Below are 19766 nucleotides of genomic sequence, written 5' to 3'. Positions count from 1 at the left end.
GCTCCAGTCTGGTGGTGAGTTAGGGACATGTTTGGAGGCAACTGACCTATAGGCTCACTTCTGAACTCTGGAGTACTCGTCTCTCTCTTTCTTTACCCTCAGCCCATTTTACCCTTTGATGTTGGAAGAAGCTTAGACAGGCATCGCTTTTCCTGAAGGACAGGAAAGGCCAGTGTGCTCAGTGTCTTCGGTGTTCAATCCAGAGACATCAATCCATGCTTGTCCTTCAGAGTTTAGCCATGAGGCACCTGTGTGTTCCCATGAGATATGGCTTTCCCAAAACTTACATGTCTCACCTTCATTATTCTGTTGCTTACTCTGCTTAGGCCATCATGATAGGAGATATTAAGAAGAAGATTCTAGTTATCACTTATAGAGGACCCCTAAGTTCAGAGCAAATAGAGGAATCTATACATGGCACTTCTGCGGATGTTTCTAGTAATTAGATGTTTTTTAATTCACTTGAAGTACAATAAAATGCTTTATGAACACATTTATCTTAGGAAATAAGACACTGCCAGAGAGGGTTGGAGTTGTTTGGGGTGGGATAGGTATATGTGGCTTGATCACAGGACAAGAGGAAACTAAGGCAGAAATGAAACCACAGTCCAGAGAACTTTGGCTAAGAAGACAACTGCAGAGGAACAAGAAGCTATGGTCCTGGGAGAGAAGTGGGAGAGAGGAGTGGAGAGGTGAGATCTGCCCCAATCTCTGATTCTACATTATCCTGGCTTATTCCTTGTTATTTCCCCTAATCTTGTTATTCCACAGGGTAAAAGTTGTATGCAAACTCGGGCTGTTGGTGGGACTTCCCTGGAGGTTAAGTGGTTAAGACTCTGCACTTCCACTGTAGGGGGGCATAGGTTTGATCTCTGGTTAGGGAATTAAGATCCTGCATGCACAGCCAAAAAAAAAAACAACCAAGACTCGAGCACTGCTATTAATTCTCACCTACCACATAGTTTCCCTCAGGATTTCTACTTACAAATGGAACATTTAGACAAGGCCTCTCACTGAAGTTATAGTCATTTCCTTACCTAAATGACTCTCAGAACCATGTGGGTGCTTTATAAATATACAGGACCCACCCCTGGAGGTTCTAGTTTAGTAGGTCTATAACGGGACCTGGAAATTTGGATTTTTAAAAAACTTCACCAGTGGTTCTAATTTAGGTTTATGTTTATGAACCACTGATGGGTTCCCTAGTGGCTCAGATGGCAAGGAATCTGCTTGCAATGCAGGACACCTGGGTTCGATCCTGGGTTGGGAAGATTCCCTGGAGTAGAAAATGGCAACCCACTCCAGTATTCTTGCCTGGAAAATTCCATGGACAGAGGAACCTGGCAGGCTGCAGTCCACGGGATCGCAAAGAGTGGGACATAACTGAGCGACTAACACTTTCACTTTCAGGAAGCACTGATAAACTGGAGAGAGAGTGAACTATAAATTAGGTCAGATCCGGTTTTTGCAGAGGAACAAGAGGCTGTGGTCCTGGGAGAGAAGTGGGAGAGAGGAGTGGAGAGGTAAGATCCTCCCCTTGTGTGATTCTGATTGTTACTTAACTAACTTCTGAGGAGTTGCTTGCTCTCTTCATTTGCAGTGTTGATATAGTTAAATTAGGTAACATATTAAAGTACCTTTTAACGAATGCAAAGCAGTTATTTTGATATGGGCCTCTACCATTACAGACATATATATTTGTACAAGCTGACCACATGGGTCATCTGTCTTTTGATGTCTAAGTCATACCATACTCACTTTTATCACCTCCCTTGTCACTTTGAATTTGGACTTGTCTGGTTCCGGGCCTGTAGCCCTCATGGAAGCGGTGAATAAGCTGGCGATGGCTTCTTCTGGGGCCGCTCAGCTCTGTTGAATACAGGTCATTATTTCGGTCATCACAGTCATCTCTGGTACTTCAGGTACATTCACAAGCTGTAATGCCTCTGGTTATTCTACCTATTTCTTGAAGTCATCTGAATCACAGTTGGTGGCAATTACTATAATGTGAGTATAACTGCTTCCCTTGGTTCACCTTCCACACACCACTGCCCCTACCAGGCTGCCTTCAATGACGCTGAGAACAGATCTGAAGGGATAAAGAGGAATAAAAGGACCACACTAAAATCTCAACAGAAAAAGTTTACTGGGGCCTTCATTATTGACTAGTTTGAACGACTAGCTCCTTTTTGAAATACTCTACTTGCTAAACGTATGGAGTGGGGAAGAAGGCACAATTTGAATCTACGTATTTTGGTATTTTGGGCTGTCAGTGTTCCAATCCTGATTTTCTCGATATTTCCACCCCTACCACTTGCAGTCCATATGCTTCCAGGGAAGTCAACTTTCTCTTCATTCCTGGCTTTCTGGGTCAGCTGTGTGGTCTCTTTCTCTTTGGCTGGGATGACTTATTTGAAAATGGTTATGCAAGGAGATCCAACCAGTCCATTCTGAAGGAGATCAGCCCTGGATTTTCTTTGGAAGGAATGATGCTAAAGCTGAAACTCCAGTACTTTGGCCACCTCATGCGAAGAGTTGACTCATTGGAAAAGACTCTGATGCTGGGAGGGATTGGGGGCAGGAGGAGAAGGGGATGACCGAGGATGAGATGGCTGGATGGCATCACGGACTCGATGGACGCCGAGTCTGAGTGAACTCCGGGAGTTGGTGATGGACAGGGAGGCCTGGCGTGCTGCGATTCATGGGGTCGCAAAGAGTCGGACACGACTGAGTGACTGAACTGAACTGAACTGATGTAACCCAAGATGGCCCTATCAGAGCAAACCTGGCATTCTCAGACGGTTGTGGGAGAGATGTGCACTTTCCCACTGCAGAGAGACGAGAGTGCACGTGGCTCCCATTTGAGGATCACAGAGTTATTTTTCTCAGAATGGAGCCAAATTTGATAACTCAGTACTGAGGAGGAGAGACTGTGACTTTGTCTTGATCACACTGTTTTGAGATCAAGCCTTGTTTGAAAATATGATGTACTGGTTTTTTTATTAAAGACAGCTTAACCTGGGTTTTCTATTATCTGCTCTGTTATTTGCGATGGATAGCATATTAGACACAAACATTTCCTCAACAACTTCTTGAAGAGATACGGATCACCTGAATTGAAGTGCTGAATGCTACCAAGTAACATAAAACACTTTCAAAGCCAAATGCTCAGGGTTAGGATATGAAAGGCATATCTTAAAATGGCGTGTGAGGAAAGAAATTACACATAAGTAGGTAGTAAGTGTATATTATTTTGCCTAAATTAATATACATAGAATCCCTAGAAAAGAAAGAAAAGGGATCATTCTACCAGAGTCCTAAATCCTCATTTTGGGTATGAAGTTAAACCCAGACAAAGGATAAGGACAATTTGGAGAGAATTCAAAATAACCATGATGAGGAAGAGATTTCAATATGTCTTATGAGCGTGGGTGGAAGAAAACTGCATGTTTAACTTAAAGAAGTTTCAGGGACATATGACAAAGTCTTCAATTACTTTAAGATATATGTAGTAGACATTTGGTTTTTGGCTATTCAGCATTGACTTACAACAATAGCCATTATGTATTTGGTGATTTATTTGTCTCTTCAAATTTATCTGAAATTAGTGCTGTCCCTGGACTATTAAATTACATCGGCCACTATATTCTCATTTTTGCTTAGGTCATTTTAGCTGAGTTTACTGATTTGCAATCAAGAGTTTTAACTAGTGCAAAATGTCATCTCTAGGAAGGCTTAGATCTCTGAGGTCCCTATAGACCAGAATGTGTAGACTACAGGCTAGACGTCTTCTGTTAAATGGAAGAAACAAATTTCAAAGAATAAGGACTATCTGAAGATGAAATTATCATTTAGGAAGATAATTCAGTATTCAAAATTTGATGGTTAATTAATAAAGGTGAAGTTTGAGGTCTTTTTTTAAGAGTCTATGAAAGTATCTCTAAATACTTATAAATTTTAAGTAGGCAAGCACAATTATTGACAAAATTTAAAGTTAATTTGATTAATAGAGTTGTATTTTTCATGATTTTTACTGATTTTACACTTTCTTAGTATGTTATGCTTCTTATATATTTCAAAATTTTTGTATCTAGTGGATTTTAAAGTCACTTAATAGACCTAAAAGTCTAATGTTTAAATATAGAGGTTTATAGTTGTATCTTTGTTTTGATATCACAACTGTAATTTTATTGACTGTGAAGTCTCTACTTGGGAACACAGCCTTAATCATAGTATTATTCTCAATGGGAAAACTGACTTACTGCAAAATAAAACATTTGCTACAAAACAGGCCAAATATTTCTACTGATAGGTTAGGACTTCAGTCCTAAATTATTGAAATACATAAAATCATTCCTTGCCTATTCTTCCTTCTTGAATAAACAAATGAAAACAGCAAAATAAACAAAAACAGCAGGGACATAAGTAAAACAAACATTAAAAATTTTAATTTATGAGATACACTGAAGTATTTAGGTGTGTTTGAATATGCATAGAAAAAATATCTGGAGGGATACATATCAGATTATTAACAGTTTACCTTGGGCATGTGGAATTGGGATGGGGGAAGGCAGTGCTCTTATTTTTAAATTCTTACACTTCTGAATTTTGTGAAATTTTATAATGAGCATTTATTACTTTTATAATAATGAAAACCATAATAGAAATTTAAAAAATAAACATAGTAAGAAAAAGTGAAAAACACATGCATATATACAATAGTTTTAAGAGCTTCATTGGAGGTACAGAGAATTAAATCATATGGCACATTTTCCCACTAATACTGTGGTGGTAAATATAACTGCATACTTTTAGCAACATCTCAATTTTAAAAGTCCTCTGGGATAAGAGCCCTTAAGCAGTGACCCTTCAAGGTGAATATTAAAACTGAAAACAGGGTTTAACTGTTTCTAGAGGATCTACAGGAAAACATGTCAATCTGAAAACTTCAGACAAAAGGAAAAGCTTCACAGAAGTAACTCTGGAATACTAAAACAGCTAACCAAAGGCCAGAAATGACCCAGTTCAGACCCAAAACTAAATCACTGAAATCTTGGTAATCTAGGGAAACAGGTTAGGGGTATCTATTTTACCCATTTGTTTATTATTTCTCCCAAATTTTCAATTGGTCTGCTTTTTAATCTCAATGATTTTACCCTAAAAATACTGCAATTTTAATGGGAAGGAATTAAATTAGTTCCATCTAATTAGCTTTAGGTTTATTCTTCCAGTTAAAACAACTAGAAAAAACTGAGACTAATGATTTTCCCATCCTTGTTTTTTTCTCATCACTATTTCTAGCCACTTGATGAACATTCTGGGAGTTAATACTTTGGATTTCTCATGAGTCCCTGAAGTTCTGTATTTGGGAAGATCTTTTCTCTCATGTTCTAATTTTTCCTCCTTTTATTGAAGTCATCAGGGATGACAAAACTTACTAAGTTTTTTCTTCCAACACAGAGGATTCTTTAGGTAACTATCAGGCTTGTGGTTAAATATCCTCATCAAAGTCAGAACATCTGTAACTTGGAAGTTTCCATCTTTGCAAGCTACAAGTTAAGTGCTTAACTGATATAATTTTGCACTCCTGAAAGAGTGCTCATGACTTAGGTGTCAAAAGCTTGTGTAGGATTAAACTTAGGCATAAATAATATGGAAAATTTGACAAAACTTAATCAGAAATTATTATAAATAGCACAGATAAAGGATATAAAGTCGTAATGACCATATGATTTTTAAAAGCTACAACAGCTGAAATTTTGCTGTTTCTCAATGGGAAAATTTTTTAAAAAACAACAAAAGATTCATCATAATGTATATAAAGTATTTAGCATGATGCCAGGTACACAGTAACCATTCAATAAAAGTTAGGTATAAATGAACAATGGATTAAAGCAATAAACAAAAATATAAGAACCCAAAAAGGAGAGAAAAGCTTAGAACTAATTTCCTAGAGTGTGTACTTAAATGGAAAGTCGAAGCTCACAGAGAGCAGTAAGAAATTCTGCATTTTCTGGATCTATCTTTTGGGCCCTTTCATAGTACTCAGCTGCTTGCCTCTTTTCTCCCTCTAGCTTGTAAACAAACCCTAGGGCACTTAAACTCTGCACATCTGAAGCATTGTACCCAAGTCTCTTAGTAGCCAATTTCTTCAGAGCACTTGTCAGTTTAGGACGCAGAGATGACCTGTCTTTGACCTTTAAGGCTTCTAAATAATGGTGGATGGCAGTATTTTCTGATTTGCGGTGAAATTCCTGAAAGCGGCCATAATGGTAGTGGATCTGATGTTTGTGATCATCAGTTATGTTCTCCAGACGAAGAGCTTTCTGGAAAATGTCTTCAGCATTGCTATACTGGCCGCCCTCAGCATACATGTTGGCCAGGTCCGTGTAGGCAAATGCAAACATAGAGTCTCGCTCCACAGCTGCTTTGAAATGAGAAATAGCCGAGGTAATCAGCTCATCAACTTTCAGTTTATCCTTTCCTTTAGGTCTGTTGCGAGTGGCCTTCTTGATTTGGATCATTTGTGCCCTATAGCAAAGTCCCATTTGGTGATGCAAGAAAGAAGAGGTTGGTGTCACCTCCAAGGCCTTTTTCAAAAGTTCTAGAGCTTTGTCCCAGGAATTTTTTCTCCTATAGAATTTGGCTGCATAACGAAGGACATACGGTTGGGCTGATATCTGGTCCAGGATTTCTTCAATATACTTTTCCCCCTCAGCTTCGGCATGCACATCTTGAAGCTTCAGTGCAAGAAAAACCTTAATGTAGGAATTATCTGGGTTCAGGGTGACAGCTTTCCTCAGGGGGCCCAGAGAAAAGCTTTTTATAGACCCTTCTCTGTCAGAATCATCCAGCCGATACACTGTGATGGCATAACCGATGTTAAATTCTGGATTGTCTGGTTCTGCTTCCAGAGCCTTCTCAAAAGCGGCTTTAGCCTTTTGGTAATATTTCCCTCCAAATTTCAAGAGTGCCCATCCTTTCTCACAGTCAATCTCTGGACGCTCCAACTTGTAGTTAGAAGGACTAGACAATTTCTTGCAGACGTTCCCTATCTTGTCTATATACTTCTGAGCTTCTTTAAGCTGATCCATGTAATAATAAACCCAGGCATAGTTTCCCCAAGTGACCAGACTCCGTACTTCTTCTTTGTCTGAGTGCTCTCGCTGTATAATTTCTTCTGCTTGTTTCAAGCACTTTAGCGCATCTTCATTTTGGCCCTTTAGGTGTTTCACATACGCCAACAGGTTATAAAGAGTGAGTCTGGATTTTGTGGTAAGAAATTCAAGCTGCTGCCCAATAGTATCTTCTACATCAAACACATCAATGTCTTCCTTAAGTAAATTCCATGTGAAGTGACATTCTAACTCCAAAAGAATGGTCTTCAAGCAGTCCTTAGGAATTTCACTGTTAAAGATAAAAACACTTTTTAATGTCTGAAGAAATAAAGAAAATAATAAATGTTTGAATCTTAAATATAGTTCTTTGCTTAACAACCTATTTTATCTACTTGATTTTACAGTTAAAGCACTAGGCTTCTGTAAGTTTATACTAGTTTCCTCTGTGTATAGGTATGTTCTAAAAATATTCCATTAAATTCACATTATTTATTGTAAAACCAATTCTGGAGAGAACAGCGTTTTCAATTTTACAAGGTATCTCTTTCCTTTAGGCAGTCACTAACCCACAAGGAACACCTGTTTTTAGAGAGGGGAATTTAAATTATTTTATTTACTAGCTTTGAAAATTAATAATAATAGATATATACACAATAAATAACATAAAAATTTCATTTCTGTATTATGAATAGTGAAGGAAAAGAGGAGAAAGTGAAAAATAAGAAAAAGAAAAAAACTGAAGGAGAGAGAGAAGCCACATGAATACATAATTTTTGCAGAGAAAGAAAGGGAACTCCACACAGAAAAAAAGCAGAGTTAGACAGGAACAGGTACACCAAGAGATGGGAAGAAGTATACATTTGAGAAATAACAAAGATTTAGAGAAAACGGGGAAAAGGCAAAAGGAGGCTTAGTAGGTTTTAATGTTAAGTACCACATCCTTCTGACCTTCAGGGTTGTGGGCAACAATAAAGACTGTCACCTATTACTGCCCTTAATGTTCACGTCACAAATAGTTGTTAAACTCCCTTTGTGAAGCATAGTGTAATTTCTTCAGCGCCTAGTTTCATCTCTGAAACCAAGAAGATGAAGAGGAAGGAGGGGTTAGGAAATATCTACTCATTACTGGTAGGCGTCTATGTGCAAGATCTTCTGAATAACCCTGGAGATGTAACTGTGAATAAGACACAGGCCTACTTATACAGAGCTTATAAGTACACAGCCAATTACAAATCAGCATTCCAATACAGTGGCATGGAAGTGACTCGGGAAAGGCACACAGTCCAGTGTTGTAGACACCTGTGGCTTTCATTTGGCGGAGCAACATCTCCCCCTCGTCTCAATCCATGTGATTTGAGACAGGCTGCCTACACTTCCTCCAGCGTGTGAAGGCACGCAATATTCCAGCCATTCCCTGGCCTCAGTGATTTATTCAGATTTATTCAATTAAAACACAATTTTGCTGAAATGGGGCTTTGCTGGAACTCTCTCTCTTCCAAAAATTTTAAGCTGGTAGAATATAAGCTGGAGTTGCTGGTGGCCATCTTTCCAAATCCTTGGGGACAGCCTGCCTAAGAGAGACTCAAACACAGAGAAAAGCAGAGCTTAGGAATAAAGACAGATTGCTTGTGATGCTTACTAAATTCCTGAAACCAGGTATTGCCCGGATCACCCTGTCCATCCCTGTACTACTACTTTTAAGGAAATAATCTCTCTTTTCTTAAGCCAGTATGAACTGGATTTCTCCTGTCTGAAGCTGACAAATTCCTGATTGATATACCTAATTTTGTTTGTTTTGCTTATGGTAGTGGTGAGGCAGTCAGGAAAGACTTTCTAAATCTAGTATTGGGCATAATTAAGGGTCACAAGAAATTTACAGAACAAAGCTGCTTAAGGCTTCTCTCGAAGAAGGAAATGTTCTAATTATTGGATGAACAGTGTGTGTGTATTTATTTCCCTTTCTGCTGCACACAGGACTCTTTTTCTTATATGTACATATGCATATTTGTATAAATGTTTATGAGAACTATAGTAATATTTCTATCAAGAAACATTTATTGATCACCTCATGTCATACATGCCAGGCAATATGCTAGCTGTAGTCAATATAGTAATGAGGAAGATAGAAAAAGGCCTTTCCTTCATGGTAATTCCATTACACGAGAGGAAGGAACAATAGGGGCTGACAGAAAATAAACATGTAAACAAATCAATGGACAACGTAATTCCAGATTTTATTAAGCGTTAAGAAAAAAATCAGAATAATGGGATTATGTGGTGGTATACTTTAAATCACTTTTTATTCTCTCACTCTGTGAACTTTTCCTAGGAGAGTACTGTGCTTAGTTGCTCAGAGGTGTCCGCCTCTTTGCGACCCTATGGACTTGTAGCCTGCCAGGCTCCTTTATCATGGGGATTCTCCAGCCAAGAATACTGGAGTGGGCTGCCATGCCCTCCTCCAAGGGATCTTCTCAACCCAGGGATTGAACTCAGGTCTCCTGCACTGCAGGCAGATTCCTTACCACCTGGGCCACCAGGGAAGCCTAGGAAAGTAGAGGGCTTACTTATTCTCATAATTCTGGCCTTGGCTCAAATCTCAGCTCTTCAAAGAAGTTGACCCCTGACCACCATAGGTTAAACTGCATCTCCACCTTGCCTGCCATCCTAAAGTCTAGTATATCACATTTTCCTGTTCTCCATGGCACTTTTATCAATATTTTCTGGGAGCTGGAGAGGAAGGGGAGCGGGCTTTGAATCAAAATGAGATTGAGGCTTTAAAATGGATTGGGCTGAGTTTCAGGAACTGGAAAGAAGCTGTCCTAATAGCCAAAAGTGGGCCGAAGAGTTAGAGAACTGGATTAATTAACAGAATTAGTAGTAGTGATCAGAAAAATAAAACCACTTCCTATTTATAACCTAATAGTATACTTCATGAAATGTTTCCCAATTTTTATAAATACTGAATTTAAACATTAATAGCTTACTTAATAATATATTTAGATATTTAGAGACATGTTCACTTATATTATTAATTTTATAATTTTTTCTTATTTATCCTCTTTTATCATCTATGTATACATATAAACACATATATACAAGTCCCACATTTTAGCGATTGCAGGTTCTAGACCAGGGCTTTCCAAAAGAACTTCCTGCCAAGATGGAAATGTTTTTATCTATGCTATACAGTATGGTAGCCACTAACTACACATGACCACTGATCACTTGAAATGGTGGCTAGTACAACTATTAACTGAATTTTATATTTTATCTACTTTTAGTTAATTTAAATATTATATGACTAGCGGTTATTGTATGTGACAGGACAGTTGAAGACACTGGGTGTATGGCGCTTAATGTATAAGAAAACCTTAAGCTCAATAGGTTAGCCTTCTTTAACGTGAAATTTTCCCCATTTTATTTAAGGTGAAGAGCTAAATTAAATGGCAAACAGGGATATACCTGAGAAGAAAACTTCATGCATATGACCTAGGTTCACTACAGACTCAACTCAATAGTACAAATGTTACCCATGTAACATATACTTCCAGAATCAGATGAGAGCGCAAAACAAAACAAAACAAAACAGAACATCCCCCCAAACCATTCACTTGCCACACTACCCAAGCCAGGCAGAGTGTCAAGCAATTTACACAAATTATATTTACTTTTATAACATCTTATTATTTTTACAATTTTATAAATGAGGACTGGGAAATAGAGTTTAAATTACATATCCAAGGCTATATACTATAAAGTGGCCAAGCACAGATTCAAAGTTACTTCTGACTAATTCAAACAAAAGCTTATGCCTTTTAACCATAATGCTATATGACATCTTTCATATAAAAATTGGAGTTCTTGTTAAAGAATGATTTACTTTAAAATACAGGCTATGTCTAATGTATGTAAAATTCACTTTGCCTGGGAAGGACTTAAAAGAAAAACATAGAGATTTTAGAGCAGCTTAAAGAGCGGGTAGAGGTTGTGTAACTGCTCATTGAGAAAGACATGCCAGACAGTTAAAAGTCTGGGGATAAGAAAACAATGGTTTCAAACATAAGCCCTCAATCTGAAGTCACAGCATTCTACATTGTTGGAGTTATTTTGAGATGGAGCTCACTAGGACATGCTGTGGAGTGACAGAGAGGATTGATTATTTCAAACAATAAAGGATCTGAGTGGAAATGTGTGAAAACTGATCTGAAGAAAGGTTAAAAATCTTAGTTATCAAAGATATCATTATCATCATTATTAATGTAAGGAAATTAAAACCTCTTTTTTCCCCATAAACCAGTTAAAAGATATAGTACATGCTGATGGTTTCCCAAGGTATGTCCTCTATCTCTGCTTCCTCCTGAATTCCAGACTTCTAGTTTTTCGTTTAAATCTTCAATTAGAAGTTCAGGTGGGATCTCAAGTAAATATATTCATTACAGAAATCTAGGTTCCTTGAATCTGTTCATACCTTAGTTTTCCCCACCTTTTTTTGGTACCTCTTAGTCCCACAGGCCAAATAACCTAGAAGTAATCTCTTGATTCCTCTTCTCTCAACCCCTCATCTAATCCAATGGGAAATTCTGTTAATTCTACCACCCAGATATATCAAATCTATCAACTTTCTTTCGCCCCATTTCCACTGCAATTTTGCTAGTCTAAAAGACTATTTCCTTTAAAAACTTCTGAAAATGTAGACCAGGTTATGTCAGTCTTTTGATTTAAAATCTCCCACTAGCTTCGAAACACCCTTAATCTAGCCTCTGCCACGTCTTAAAAGCCTCTAAAGATGCTGGACCTCTGTACCCACCCAACCTTCTCTCCTTTCCTCCTCTTTATCGTGTTTTAGACATACTGACCTTCTTCCTATCTTGAACATATCAAGTTCAAAGACTTTTACACTTGTTTTTACTCTACTTGAAAAGCTGTTCCCAAATCCTTGTATGACTAGCTCCTTCCTTTAACTTGGCTCAAAAATTCCCTATCCAAGAGGCCATCTGTGGCAAAGGTATCTAAAACAACCCCCCCTTCTTTGTCACTCTCTTAGCCCACTACACTATTTTATTTTCCTTATAGCTCTTACCACCTTCTGAATTATGTTATTTATTCATTCATTTTTGGTTATTTATGTTGATTATTTACCCACTTATTTTTGGTTGTCTATTTCCCCCATTTAAATGAGAATAGGGACTTTGTTCTGGTTTGATTTTTTTCACCCGTGTGTCCCCAGAATCTATGATTTCAGTATATAAGAGGAGCTCAATAATAAATACTTGCAGAGTGAATGAATGAATGCAGTTATATACTGGTACCTTCTGGCATTTTCAATCCAGAGGCATGAGCCTAGCATTAAAAAAAAAAAAAAGCACCTGAATTTCTGATGAGGGAATTCCTGCTAGTTCTTTCCATCCTGCTACTGGTTCCAAACTTTCTGCCACTTCAGCCTTCCCTATCCTATTTGTTTTTCCATCTTGGCATGCTGTCTGGCTCTCTGTTTAGATTTTGAAAGTAGGTTTTGGACTAAGGTCCTAAGGTCCTGACTGGGAAACATGGTATGACTGTCCCTTGGTAGTTGTTCCTTTCTCTGGAGTAAATGCACCAAAATCATAGGCAAGACATGCCACACCCTTAATAGCCTGCTCAGATCCACAATACGGGCTTACCAGCCTCTGCCCATCCACAGAGTGAAATGAACATCTGCCTCTGCCCAAGGCGGATGAGGAGGGAGGGCTGCCCAGGGATTGTCATGTGGCTGAGATCTCCAGGGGACATTCAGTCAGCCATGTAAGTGCCTTGCCTACACTCTATGGAATTTATGCACAACCGGGCACTCTGACAAATTTTACTTTTTCAACTCTACTTACTTTTTTAACTTTGTCTCTGGGAAGCTGGGGAGAGAGGCTATTGGGTCTGAAGGGGAACATTTATCTTTAGGCAATTTTGTGTGTGTGTGGTGGGGAGTTGTTTTATTGTGTTTGTTTTTTTGCCAGGAAGGAGCAGTCTTTCATTTTCCTTGGTAGACAGTTAGTGCCCAGTGGGGTTCACCCCTCTTCATCCCATCCACCACACTCGCAGGGCACCACCGGCCTTTTCCTCCCTATACCTCCCTCTTCCCTCCTTTCTTACAAAGGGTAGAAGTAAGGCATTTATTAAACATTTTTAAACATATCAAAAGTCAACATCTGCAAATATATGAGCTGGGCATTCAGCAACAACCGTTTCCACAGTCCTAAGAGATGGATGCCATCACTTCTTACAGACAAGAAACAGCCTCACCGAGTTGAAGAAACTTTGCTTTGGGTCACCCAGCTAGTATGTGGTCCGAGTCAGGATTTAGAACAAAAGGCTGTAAGGCCTGCAGGAGCCCACCATCTGAACCTCCTCAGGCCTCAGCTTCCTACATGCGGACGGTTCACCATCCCCGTGCAGGGTAGGGGACAGGATGAAAAGGGGTCAGCCAAGGACCCCCACCACAGGCCAGTCTCGGAAACGGAGAAAGCAAGCCCCACAAAACGGGGGATGGGGTGGAGCCGGAACAGTGTGTCCACGGTACAGAGGAGGGGGAGAAGTCAGACCCAAGGATCAAAAAGGCAAAATGGCAGCAGCGGACGCGTGTGACGCGGGGGCTGCGGCCTGCGGGGACCTGCACCGCAGAAGCTCCCGCACCGGCCCGGGGGCGGCGGCGACCGGAGCCGCAGGGAAGTGACAAGTCCCCGGGGCGCGTCGCCCCTGCCCCCCCCCGGCCCCCGCCCCCCGACTCGGCCCGAGAGGCCGATCGCGGATGCCTGGGACTTGCCGGAAGGGTCCTCTCGGCCACCCTCCCCGGCAGGCCCACCTTCAGCCGCCCCGGACCCGGACCGGGCTCCCAGGAGGGGAGCGCCCCCAACGCCGACGCCCGGCGGCCGGGCTCGGGGGCTCGGCTCAAGGGCCGCAGCGCTGCCCTGCAAACGGAACACGAGAGAAAGGCGTGTAAAACAAAGGCCACAGGGAGTTGGGAGGGGCGGCGGGGAGAAGCCCTTACCTCATGGCGGCAGGGCTGTGCTGCAGCTGCGGGAGGCGCGGGTCCCTTCGGGCTTTCTCCTCGGCCCTCCGCTCCTCTGCGGCTGAGCGGCGGCGCGCGGGCGTGGGCGTGGGCGCGCGGGCGCGCGGGCGAGGTGACCGCAGCGCTAGGGCCGCGCGCGAGGGCGACCGTCTTTGTTAAAGGGCGGACAGGAGCGGGAAAGGGAAACTAGAAAGTGAATCTGATCCCCGACTAGGCGGAGTCCAGCTCCGGGAAACAGAAACTTCTGGAAAAGCTGAGTGGGGGCGCCCCTCGGCCGGGCTGAGGAACCGCTGTGAGAGGTTTGCGCAGCGCGGGGACGTTCCGGGTGGAATTTGCAGCTGGGCCTTGAGACCTTGGTCTTGGCTGCTCAGCTGCCTTTTTGAGTCCACGTGCCTTAGCTTTTTGCGGGGTGGTTGTTATTTGTTGGATTTTTTTTTTTTTTTTTTCTTAGCTAAGATGACTGGAGATATTTCAGCGTTATTTTTGTTGGGTGGCCCCGATGCTCTTTATAGCTTTGTGCATCCTAGGCTAAAACTCGTCTTGACTCAACAAACACAAGTGCAATGCCGTGCACTTGTGCTGTGATTTTCACTGGGTAAATCTAGAGAAATTTGGGGGCCAAAACGTGTATATATTCAAAATTTTGGTAGCTATTCCAGGTTTGCTTTGCAAAGAGGTTTTTACACCCCACCCACAATTCTATGAAAATTCCCTTCCCTTCCATGCCCTTGACAACTGAGCTTCCTATAATAAGGTCCCATAAGGTCCTATAATACTATTATAATAATCCTATAATAAGGTCCCATCTTTATGATGGGGTTGGCTTCCCCTTATAGCTTAGATGGTAAAGAATCTGGCTTCAGTACAGGAGACCTGGGTTCGATTCCTGGGTAGGGAGGATCCCCAGGCGAAGGGAATGGCAACTCACTACAGTATTCTTGCCTGGAGAATCTCCATGGATAGAGGAGCCTGGCGGGCTATGGCTATAGTCCATGGGGTCACAAAGAGTCAGCCAGGACTCAGCGACTAACACACACACCCACAAAGATGGGGTGGTTTGGAACCTAAGCAGAAAATATCAAATGCCCATACACTTTGCCCCCTTCAAATTCAGTCATTCCTTCTTTCAACACTTTTTTTTTTTTTTGGCTGCACTGGGTCTTAGTTGCAGCATTCAGGATCTTCAGTTGCAGGATGCAAACTCTCAGTTTCAGCATGTGGAATTGAGTTCCCTGACCAAGGATCGAACCCGGGTCCTCTGCATTAGGAGTGCAGAGTCTTAGCCACTGGACTACCAGGGACAGGGAAGGCCCCTCAATAGGTTTTATTAAAGGACTGCTAAGAGCTAGACATTGTTCAAGGCCCTGTCAGTATAGCCTGGAATAAATCAGACAAGGGACAAGCCCTCCTCCCTCCTCCCCCCACACACTGTCTGATGCATTTTGTTCCTGATTATGCACAGGGTGGAGATAATTCTCCAACTTTGAGAAAAGTGTTCATCGTCACAGAGTTTAAAAGGCACAAGTTTATCACTTTTATGCCTTGGCAAAAGGCCGTGCTAGGCACTTTGTTTTTCAAATGAATGGACAACAATGTACAGTTTTTGCTGTGTGTCTATTAGTTTAAATAATGCTGACTTTGGCTTTGCAAGAAAAGGGGCCTTATACCTAAAGCCAGTTCTTGCTCCCTCAGAATTAAGTTAAGCGTGGCTAACAGTGTAGGTCCAGAACTGTAGTTAGTTGTGCATTTGTGATTTTGTTACACTTGTTTGTTTGGAGTTAATTTCTAGTGTGAGAGGTGAAGGTAAATAACAGATATAATATTTTATGTCAGATTGTGCTATGGAGAAAAAGCAGAGAGAGGGTTGGTGTTTTGCTGTTATAAATATATTGGGGAGGAAAGGTTTGAGGTGGGGGAAGAAGTGAGCACTGTGGATATGGGGTCAGGGAAGAGCCTTCCAGACTGGGGGAACAGTAACTGCAAAGGCCTAGGGATGGAAGCATACTTGGCATGCACAGATGGTGTGGTTGGAGTGGAGAGGGCAAGGAAGAAGTCCTAAGAAGTGAGGTTGGGGAGGTAATGTAGATGTGGTGGGTCTGTAGGCTATGGTAAACTTTAAGTGGGAAACCACATTTCAGAAAAAGTACTGAATGGCTTATTTGGAGGTACAAAGATATGCCCAGAATTTCCTCCTTCCTGAAGATTTAGAATATTTAATAGAGCTCTGTTTGAAAAAATTTCCAGTGTGTTGATGGTTTTTTTTCTTCCTTGTTCCTACTTCTTTCCTTTCTTTTAGCTGTAGCTGGGCCAAGAGATAGTCTTTGGTTATCGAGGTTTGAATGAACAGCAACTAAACAGTAAATGATAAAAATCAAAAGAGGAAAAAAATCCTGATTATCAGCTTATATTGTTTAGGATTTCAGATTCAGAAAGACTAAAACGATCTGTAAAAAGTTTAAAGGAATATGCATGATCAGGATTGAGAAGAAAAGACCCAGCTGTTGAGTAGGTGTTGAACATGCTGAATTTATTAGATGGAATTTGAATATCAGTATTTTTTTCATAACTTGTCAGATTGGGTAAATGCATGGGAAAATTAGCAGTGTATTATCTTCTGAATTCTTATCAACCTGTAAAACACAGCAACTGGAGAAAAAGAGAAATAGAACATGAAAAATGGCAACTAATAGAAAGTCTTCTTGGGAAACGGAAAACTTAGTAACTCTTCCAAGGTACAGATCTAAGCCGGAGTTTCTCAACCTTGATGCTATTGACATTTGGGTTGTGGGAAGCTGTGCAGTGCATTTTAGGATGTTTAAGCAGCAATCTTGCACCTATCCACTAGATGTCAGTAGCATGCTGCAGTTATGAAAAACGAAATTAACTCCAGAGATTGCCAAACCCAACTTTTTTTTTTTTTGCCTTCGGGGCAAAATCCTCCTCCTTTCTCTTCCCCACAACTGAGAATCATGTAACACCCTCATGTATACACCTAATTTATTTGAATTAGTCTTCACAGCCCAGGCTGCAAGAGATAAAAGATGGACTTTAGGTAGGAGAGGAAAAGTTGAAATCAGATCACAGAAAGTCAAGGGTGGTACTGGAGTTCAGGAAGTGGCCCAGGTGAAAGAGTTGATATCCAGGGCAATGACAAAGAAGGCTTACTCCCTTAAGCACCGGCTCCAAAGTAGAGGTTGCTGGGTCTGACTGAGGGCAAGATCCAGAGCTATGGACACCAACTGAGGGTGGGAAGTTCAGGCTGGGGCATGCTGCAGGGTGGAGGCTCTTAGTCCCTATGCAATTCCCATTCTGGCAGCCTCAGGAGAATGGAGACATTGGTTTCAGGATGGTCCCCAAGTGGGTGGATCCTGTGGTGGTGTGTTAACAGTGGTTATCAAGGACCTAGACTGGGGCACTTAGAATGGTAGTGAATGGCCTGAGCTAAGGTTTGGCCTGATTTAGGGTACATGAGAGACATTCCCTGGGCACTCAGGGAATTCTAAATAAGGACAGTGAATGACTGAGGTTCTGTCAGTCATTTACATGGGAGTAACAAGCTCCTAAAATTCAGCTGTCAATTTAAAGACTTCTTGGTAATACCTGGAGATACTCATTTATAAATTTGGCAATAGTATTTTCAATACCAGAGAGCATCTCTTTTCCTGGATTCACTGCTTGCTTTTCTCTGCAGACGCCTGGGCTGTCCCACATTTTAGTTTTACTGAACTCCCCAAAGGGCAGAGATGTCTTCCAGAGTTGGGAGAGAAAGATGATTGTTAGGTTGTTAAACCCAATAAGTAAATGTGATCTTTGAAACTTGTCAAACATGTATCACAAAAACACATTGCATAATCCAGATTTATTTTGCCTTAAAGAGCTCTGCTTTCTGGGTACAGATGATGTATAACAATATTGGGGAACAGTTACCTAATCAAAAATTGACACTTATCCAATAACTATTTGAGTTTCGTATTTCTGACCTGGGGGAGTTGGCAGTAGGTAGACTTATTTTAGCACCTTTAGAACCTCCTTCCTCAAACACAAGCACTGTAAGTCATGTTTCTGTTAATCCAATAAACCTCTTGTTTTAGCGATACGGAAATTGTGAAGATGGCTTATGTGTAACGCTCATGCCAGCTCCTGATACAGACCTTACTCACTTCAGTTCTTATTGTTAGGACCAAACTGGAGCCAGGACAGGCTCTAAGGGGCAGGCTAGGCCTGAGGGTTAGTCTCTAGGAAAGCTGAGGCACTGGGAACTCCTGCAGGCAGTGTAGCTAGACCAATCAGAAAAATCCTCGTAGCCCCCCCGCCGCTGCCCGTGCCAGACCGGAGCCAATCCAGATAGAGATGCGAGGTTTAAAAGTCCCGCGCGCGCGTACGGTTTAACCAATCAGCTATACTGTTACAGAAAACAAAGAACCGTCTGTATAAAAGTATATGTGATTCAGAGCTCGGGGCTCTTGTCGGATTCCACTGTGCTGGATGACACCTGGGCCCTAACTCCAGTTAGCAATAAACCCCTTTATGTTTTTGCATTGCTGTGGACGTCTTAGTCTCTCAGTTTTGGGGACTCGGACTCTGGGCATAACATTTGGGGGCTTGTCTGGGATCCCTTTAACTGGGAAGAATAACACTCTCCTGGCAGAAGGGGTTTCCTAACTAGGAGGAGAGATCTCTGAACACCGGTGTTAATTCTGGTTAAGTCCAGCGTAAGGCCGAGGCCTGGCATTGTGCTGGGGAGGCGGCTGGCTCTGTGGACGTCCTGCCGGGCGCAAGATCTATCGTTATTGGTGAAAAAGCCGAGACTGACATCCTGACCACTCGGGGTACTCAGGGGCCAGCTTGCCTGCCAATGGACAAGACCCAGCGGCCGCAACTGGGACCCTTTTGTCCCTGGTCTCCTCCTGACGCAGACAACTGGCCAGAGTGCCTCGACCAGTAAGAAACAAGAGACTTTATTGATCTCTCTCCCCTTCCCTCTCTGTCTCCTCTCCTTAACCCTCCCTATCCTTCCCTGTTTTTCTAGTCCCCCGGTCCTGGACGCAGAAATCTGGTCGAAGGGCCCTCAGCCTGAGCTGAGGATTGGAGACTGATCACCTCCTCTTGGCAGAGAACTCAAATTCTGGTTCTGATTTCTGGTAGGGCCGAGTTCCAGTCCTCCCTTCTCTGGAAGCCCAGGGAAAAGTCCCGTAACGCCTGGGTATCTGTAGGTGGCAGGAGACGTCTATAAGGCCACCCCTTTTGCCCCCCTCTCCTGCCTCCTCCCCCTTCTTCTTTCAACCTGGCTTCCTTTTCTCCCTTAAAATCTTTGATGTTATGGAAAGGCTTGGTGGGCTACAGTCCACAGGTCACAAACAGTCTGATACGACTGAGCGACTTCACTTTCACTTTGATGAGGACTGCCGGGTTTATATGTGTGTGTTTTAACTCTGTGATCTGTGTTGTGATTTTTGGTGGCCATTTTGCTTTGTCTGGCCACCATGGGTTTAGACCTGCCGCCGTTTGTTAGAACTTGATTTTCTTTCCCTGTGCCTTGAGACCAGGGCTCTTAAAAACACTTATCTAGACTATCTCTAACTCCTGACACTGAGAAAAAAAAAAAAAAA

The 19766-nt window shown here is 41.8% G+C and overlaps 1 protein-coding gene and 1 non-coding gene across 2 annotated transcripts; both read right to left on the bottom strand.

Annotated features, from left to right (window-relative positions):
* Positions 1–4426: 4426 nt before the first annotated feature.
* On the bottom strand, positions 4427–16915 carry IFIT5 (interferon induced protein with tetratricopeptide repeats 5). Its single transcript, XM_040254717.1, has 2 exons — positions 14137–16915; positions 4427–7407 (listed from the first exon to the last, which is right to left on the bottom strand). The coding sequence occupies exons 1-2, from the start codon at positions 14139–14141 to the stop codon at positions 5964–5966; spliced, it is 1449 nt and encodes a 482-aa protein (XP_040110651.1). The 5' UTR covers positions 14142–16915; the 3' UTR covers positions 4427–5963.
* Positions 15386–15458, bottom strand: TRNAR-CCU. Its single transcript has one exon. It is a non-coding gene; the product is annotated as a tRNA-Arg (tRNA).
* Positions 16916–19766: the final 2851 nt, after the last annotated feature.

Source organism: Oryx dammah, unplaced genomic scaffold (assembly GCF_014754425.2).
Source record: "Oryx dammah isolate SB20612 unplaced genomic scaffold, SCBI_Odam_1.1 HiC_scaffold_14, whole genome shotgun sequence".
NCBI classification, from domain to species: domain Eukaryota; kingdom Metazoa; phylum Chordata; class Mammalia; order Artiodactyla; family Bovidae; genus Oryx; species Oryx dammah.
Note: the sequence above shows the minus strand (reverse complement) of the source record. Positions and strands in the feature narration are given on the sequence as shown.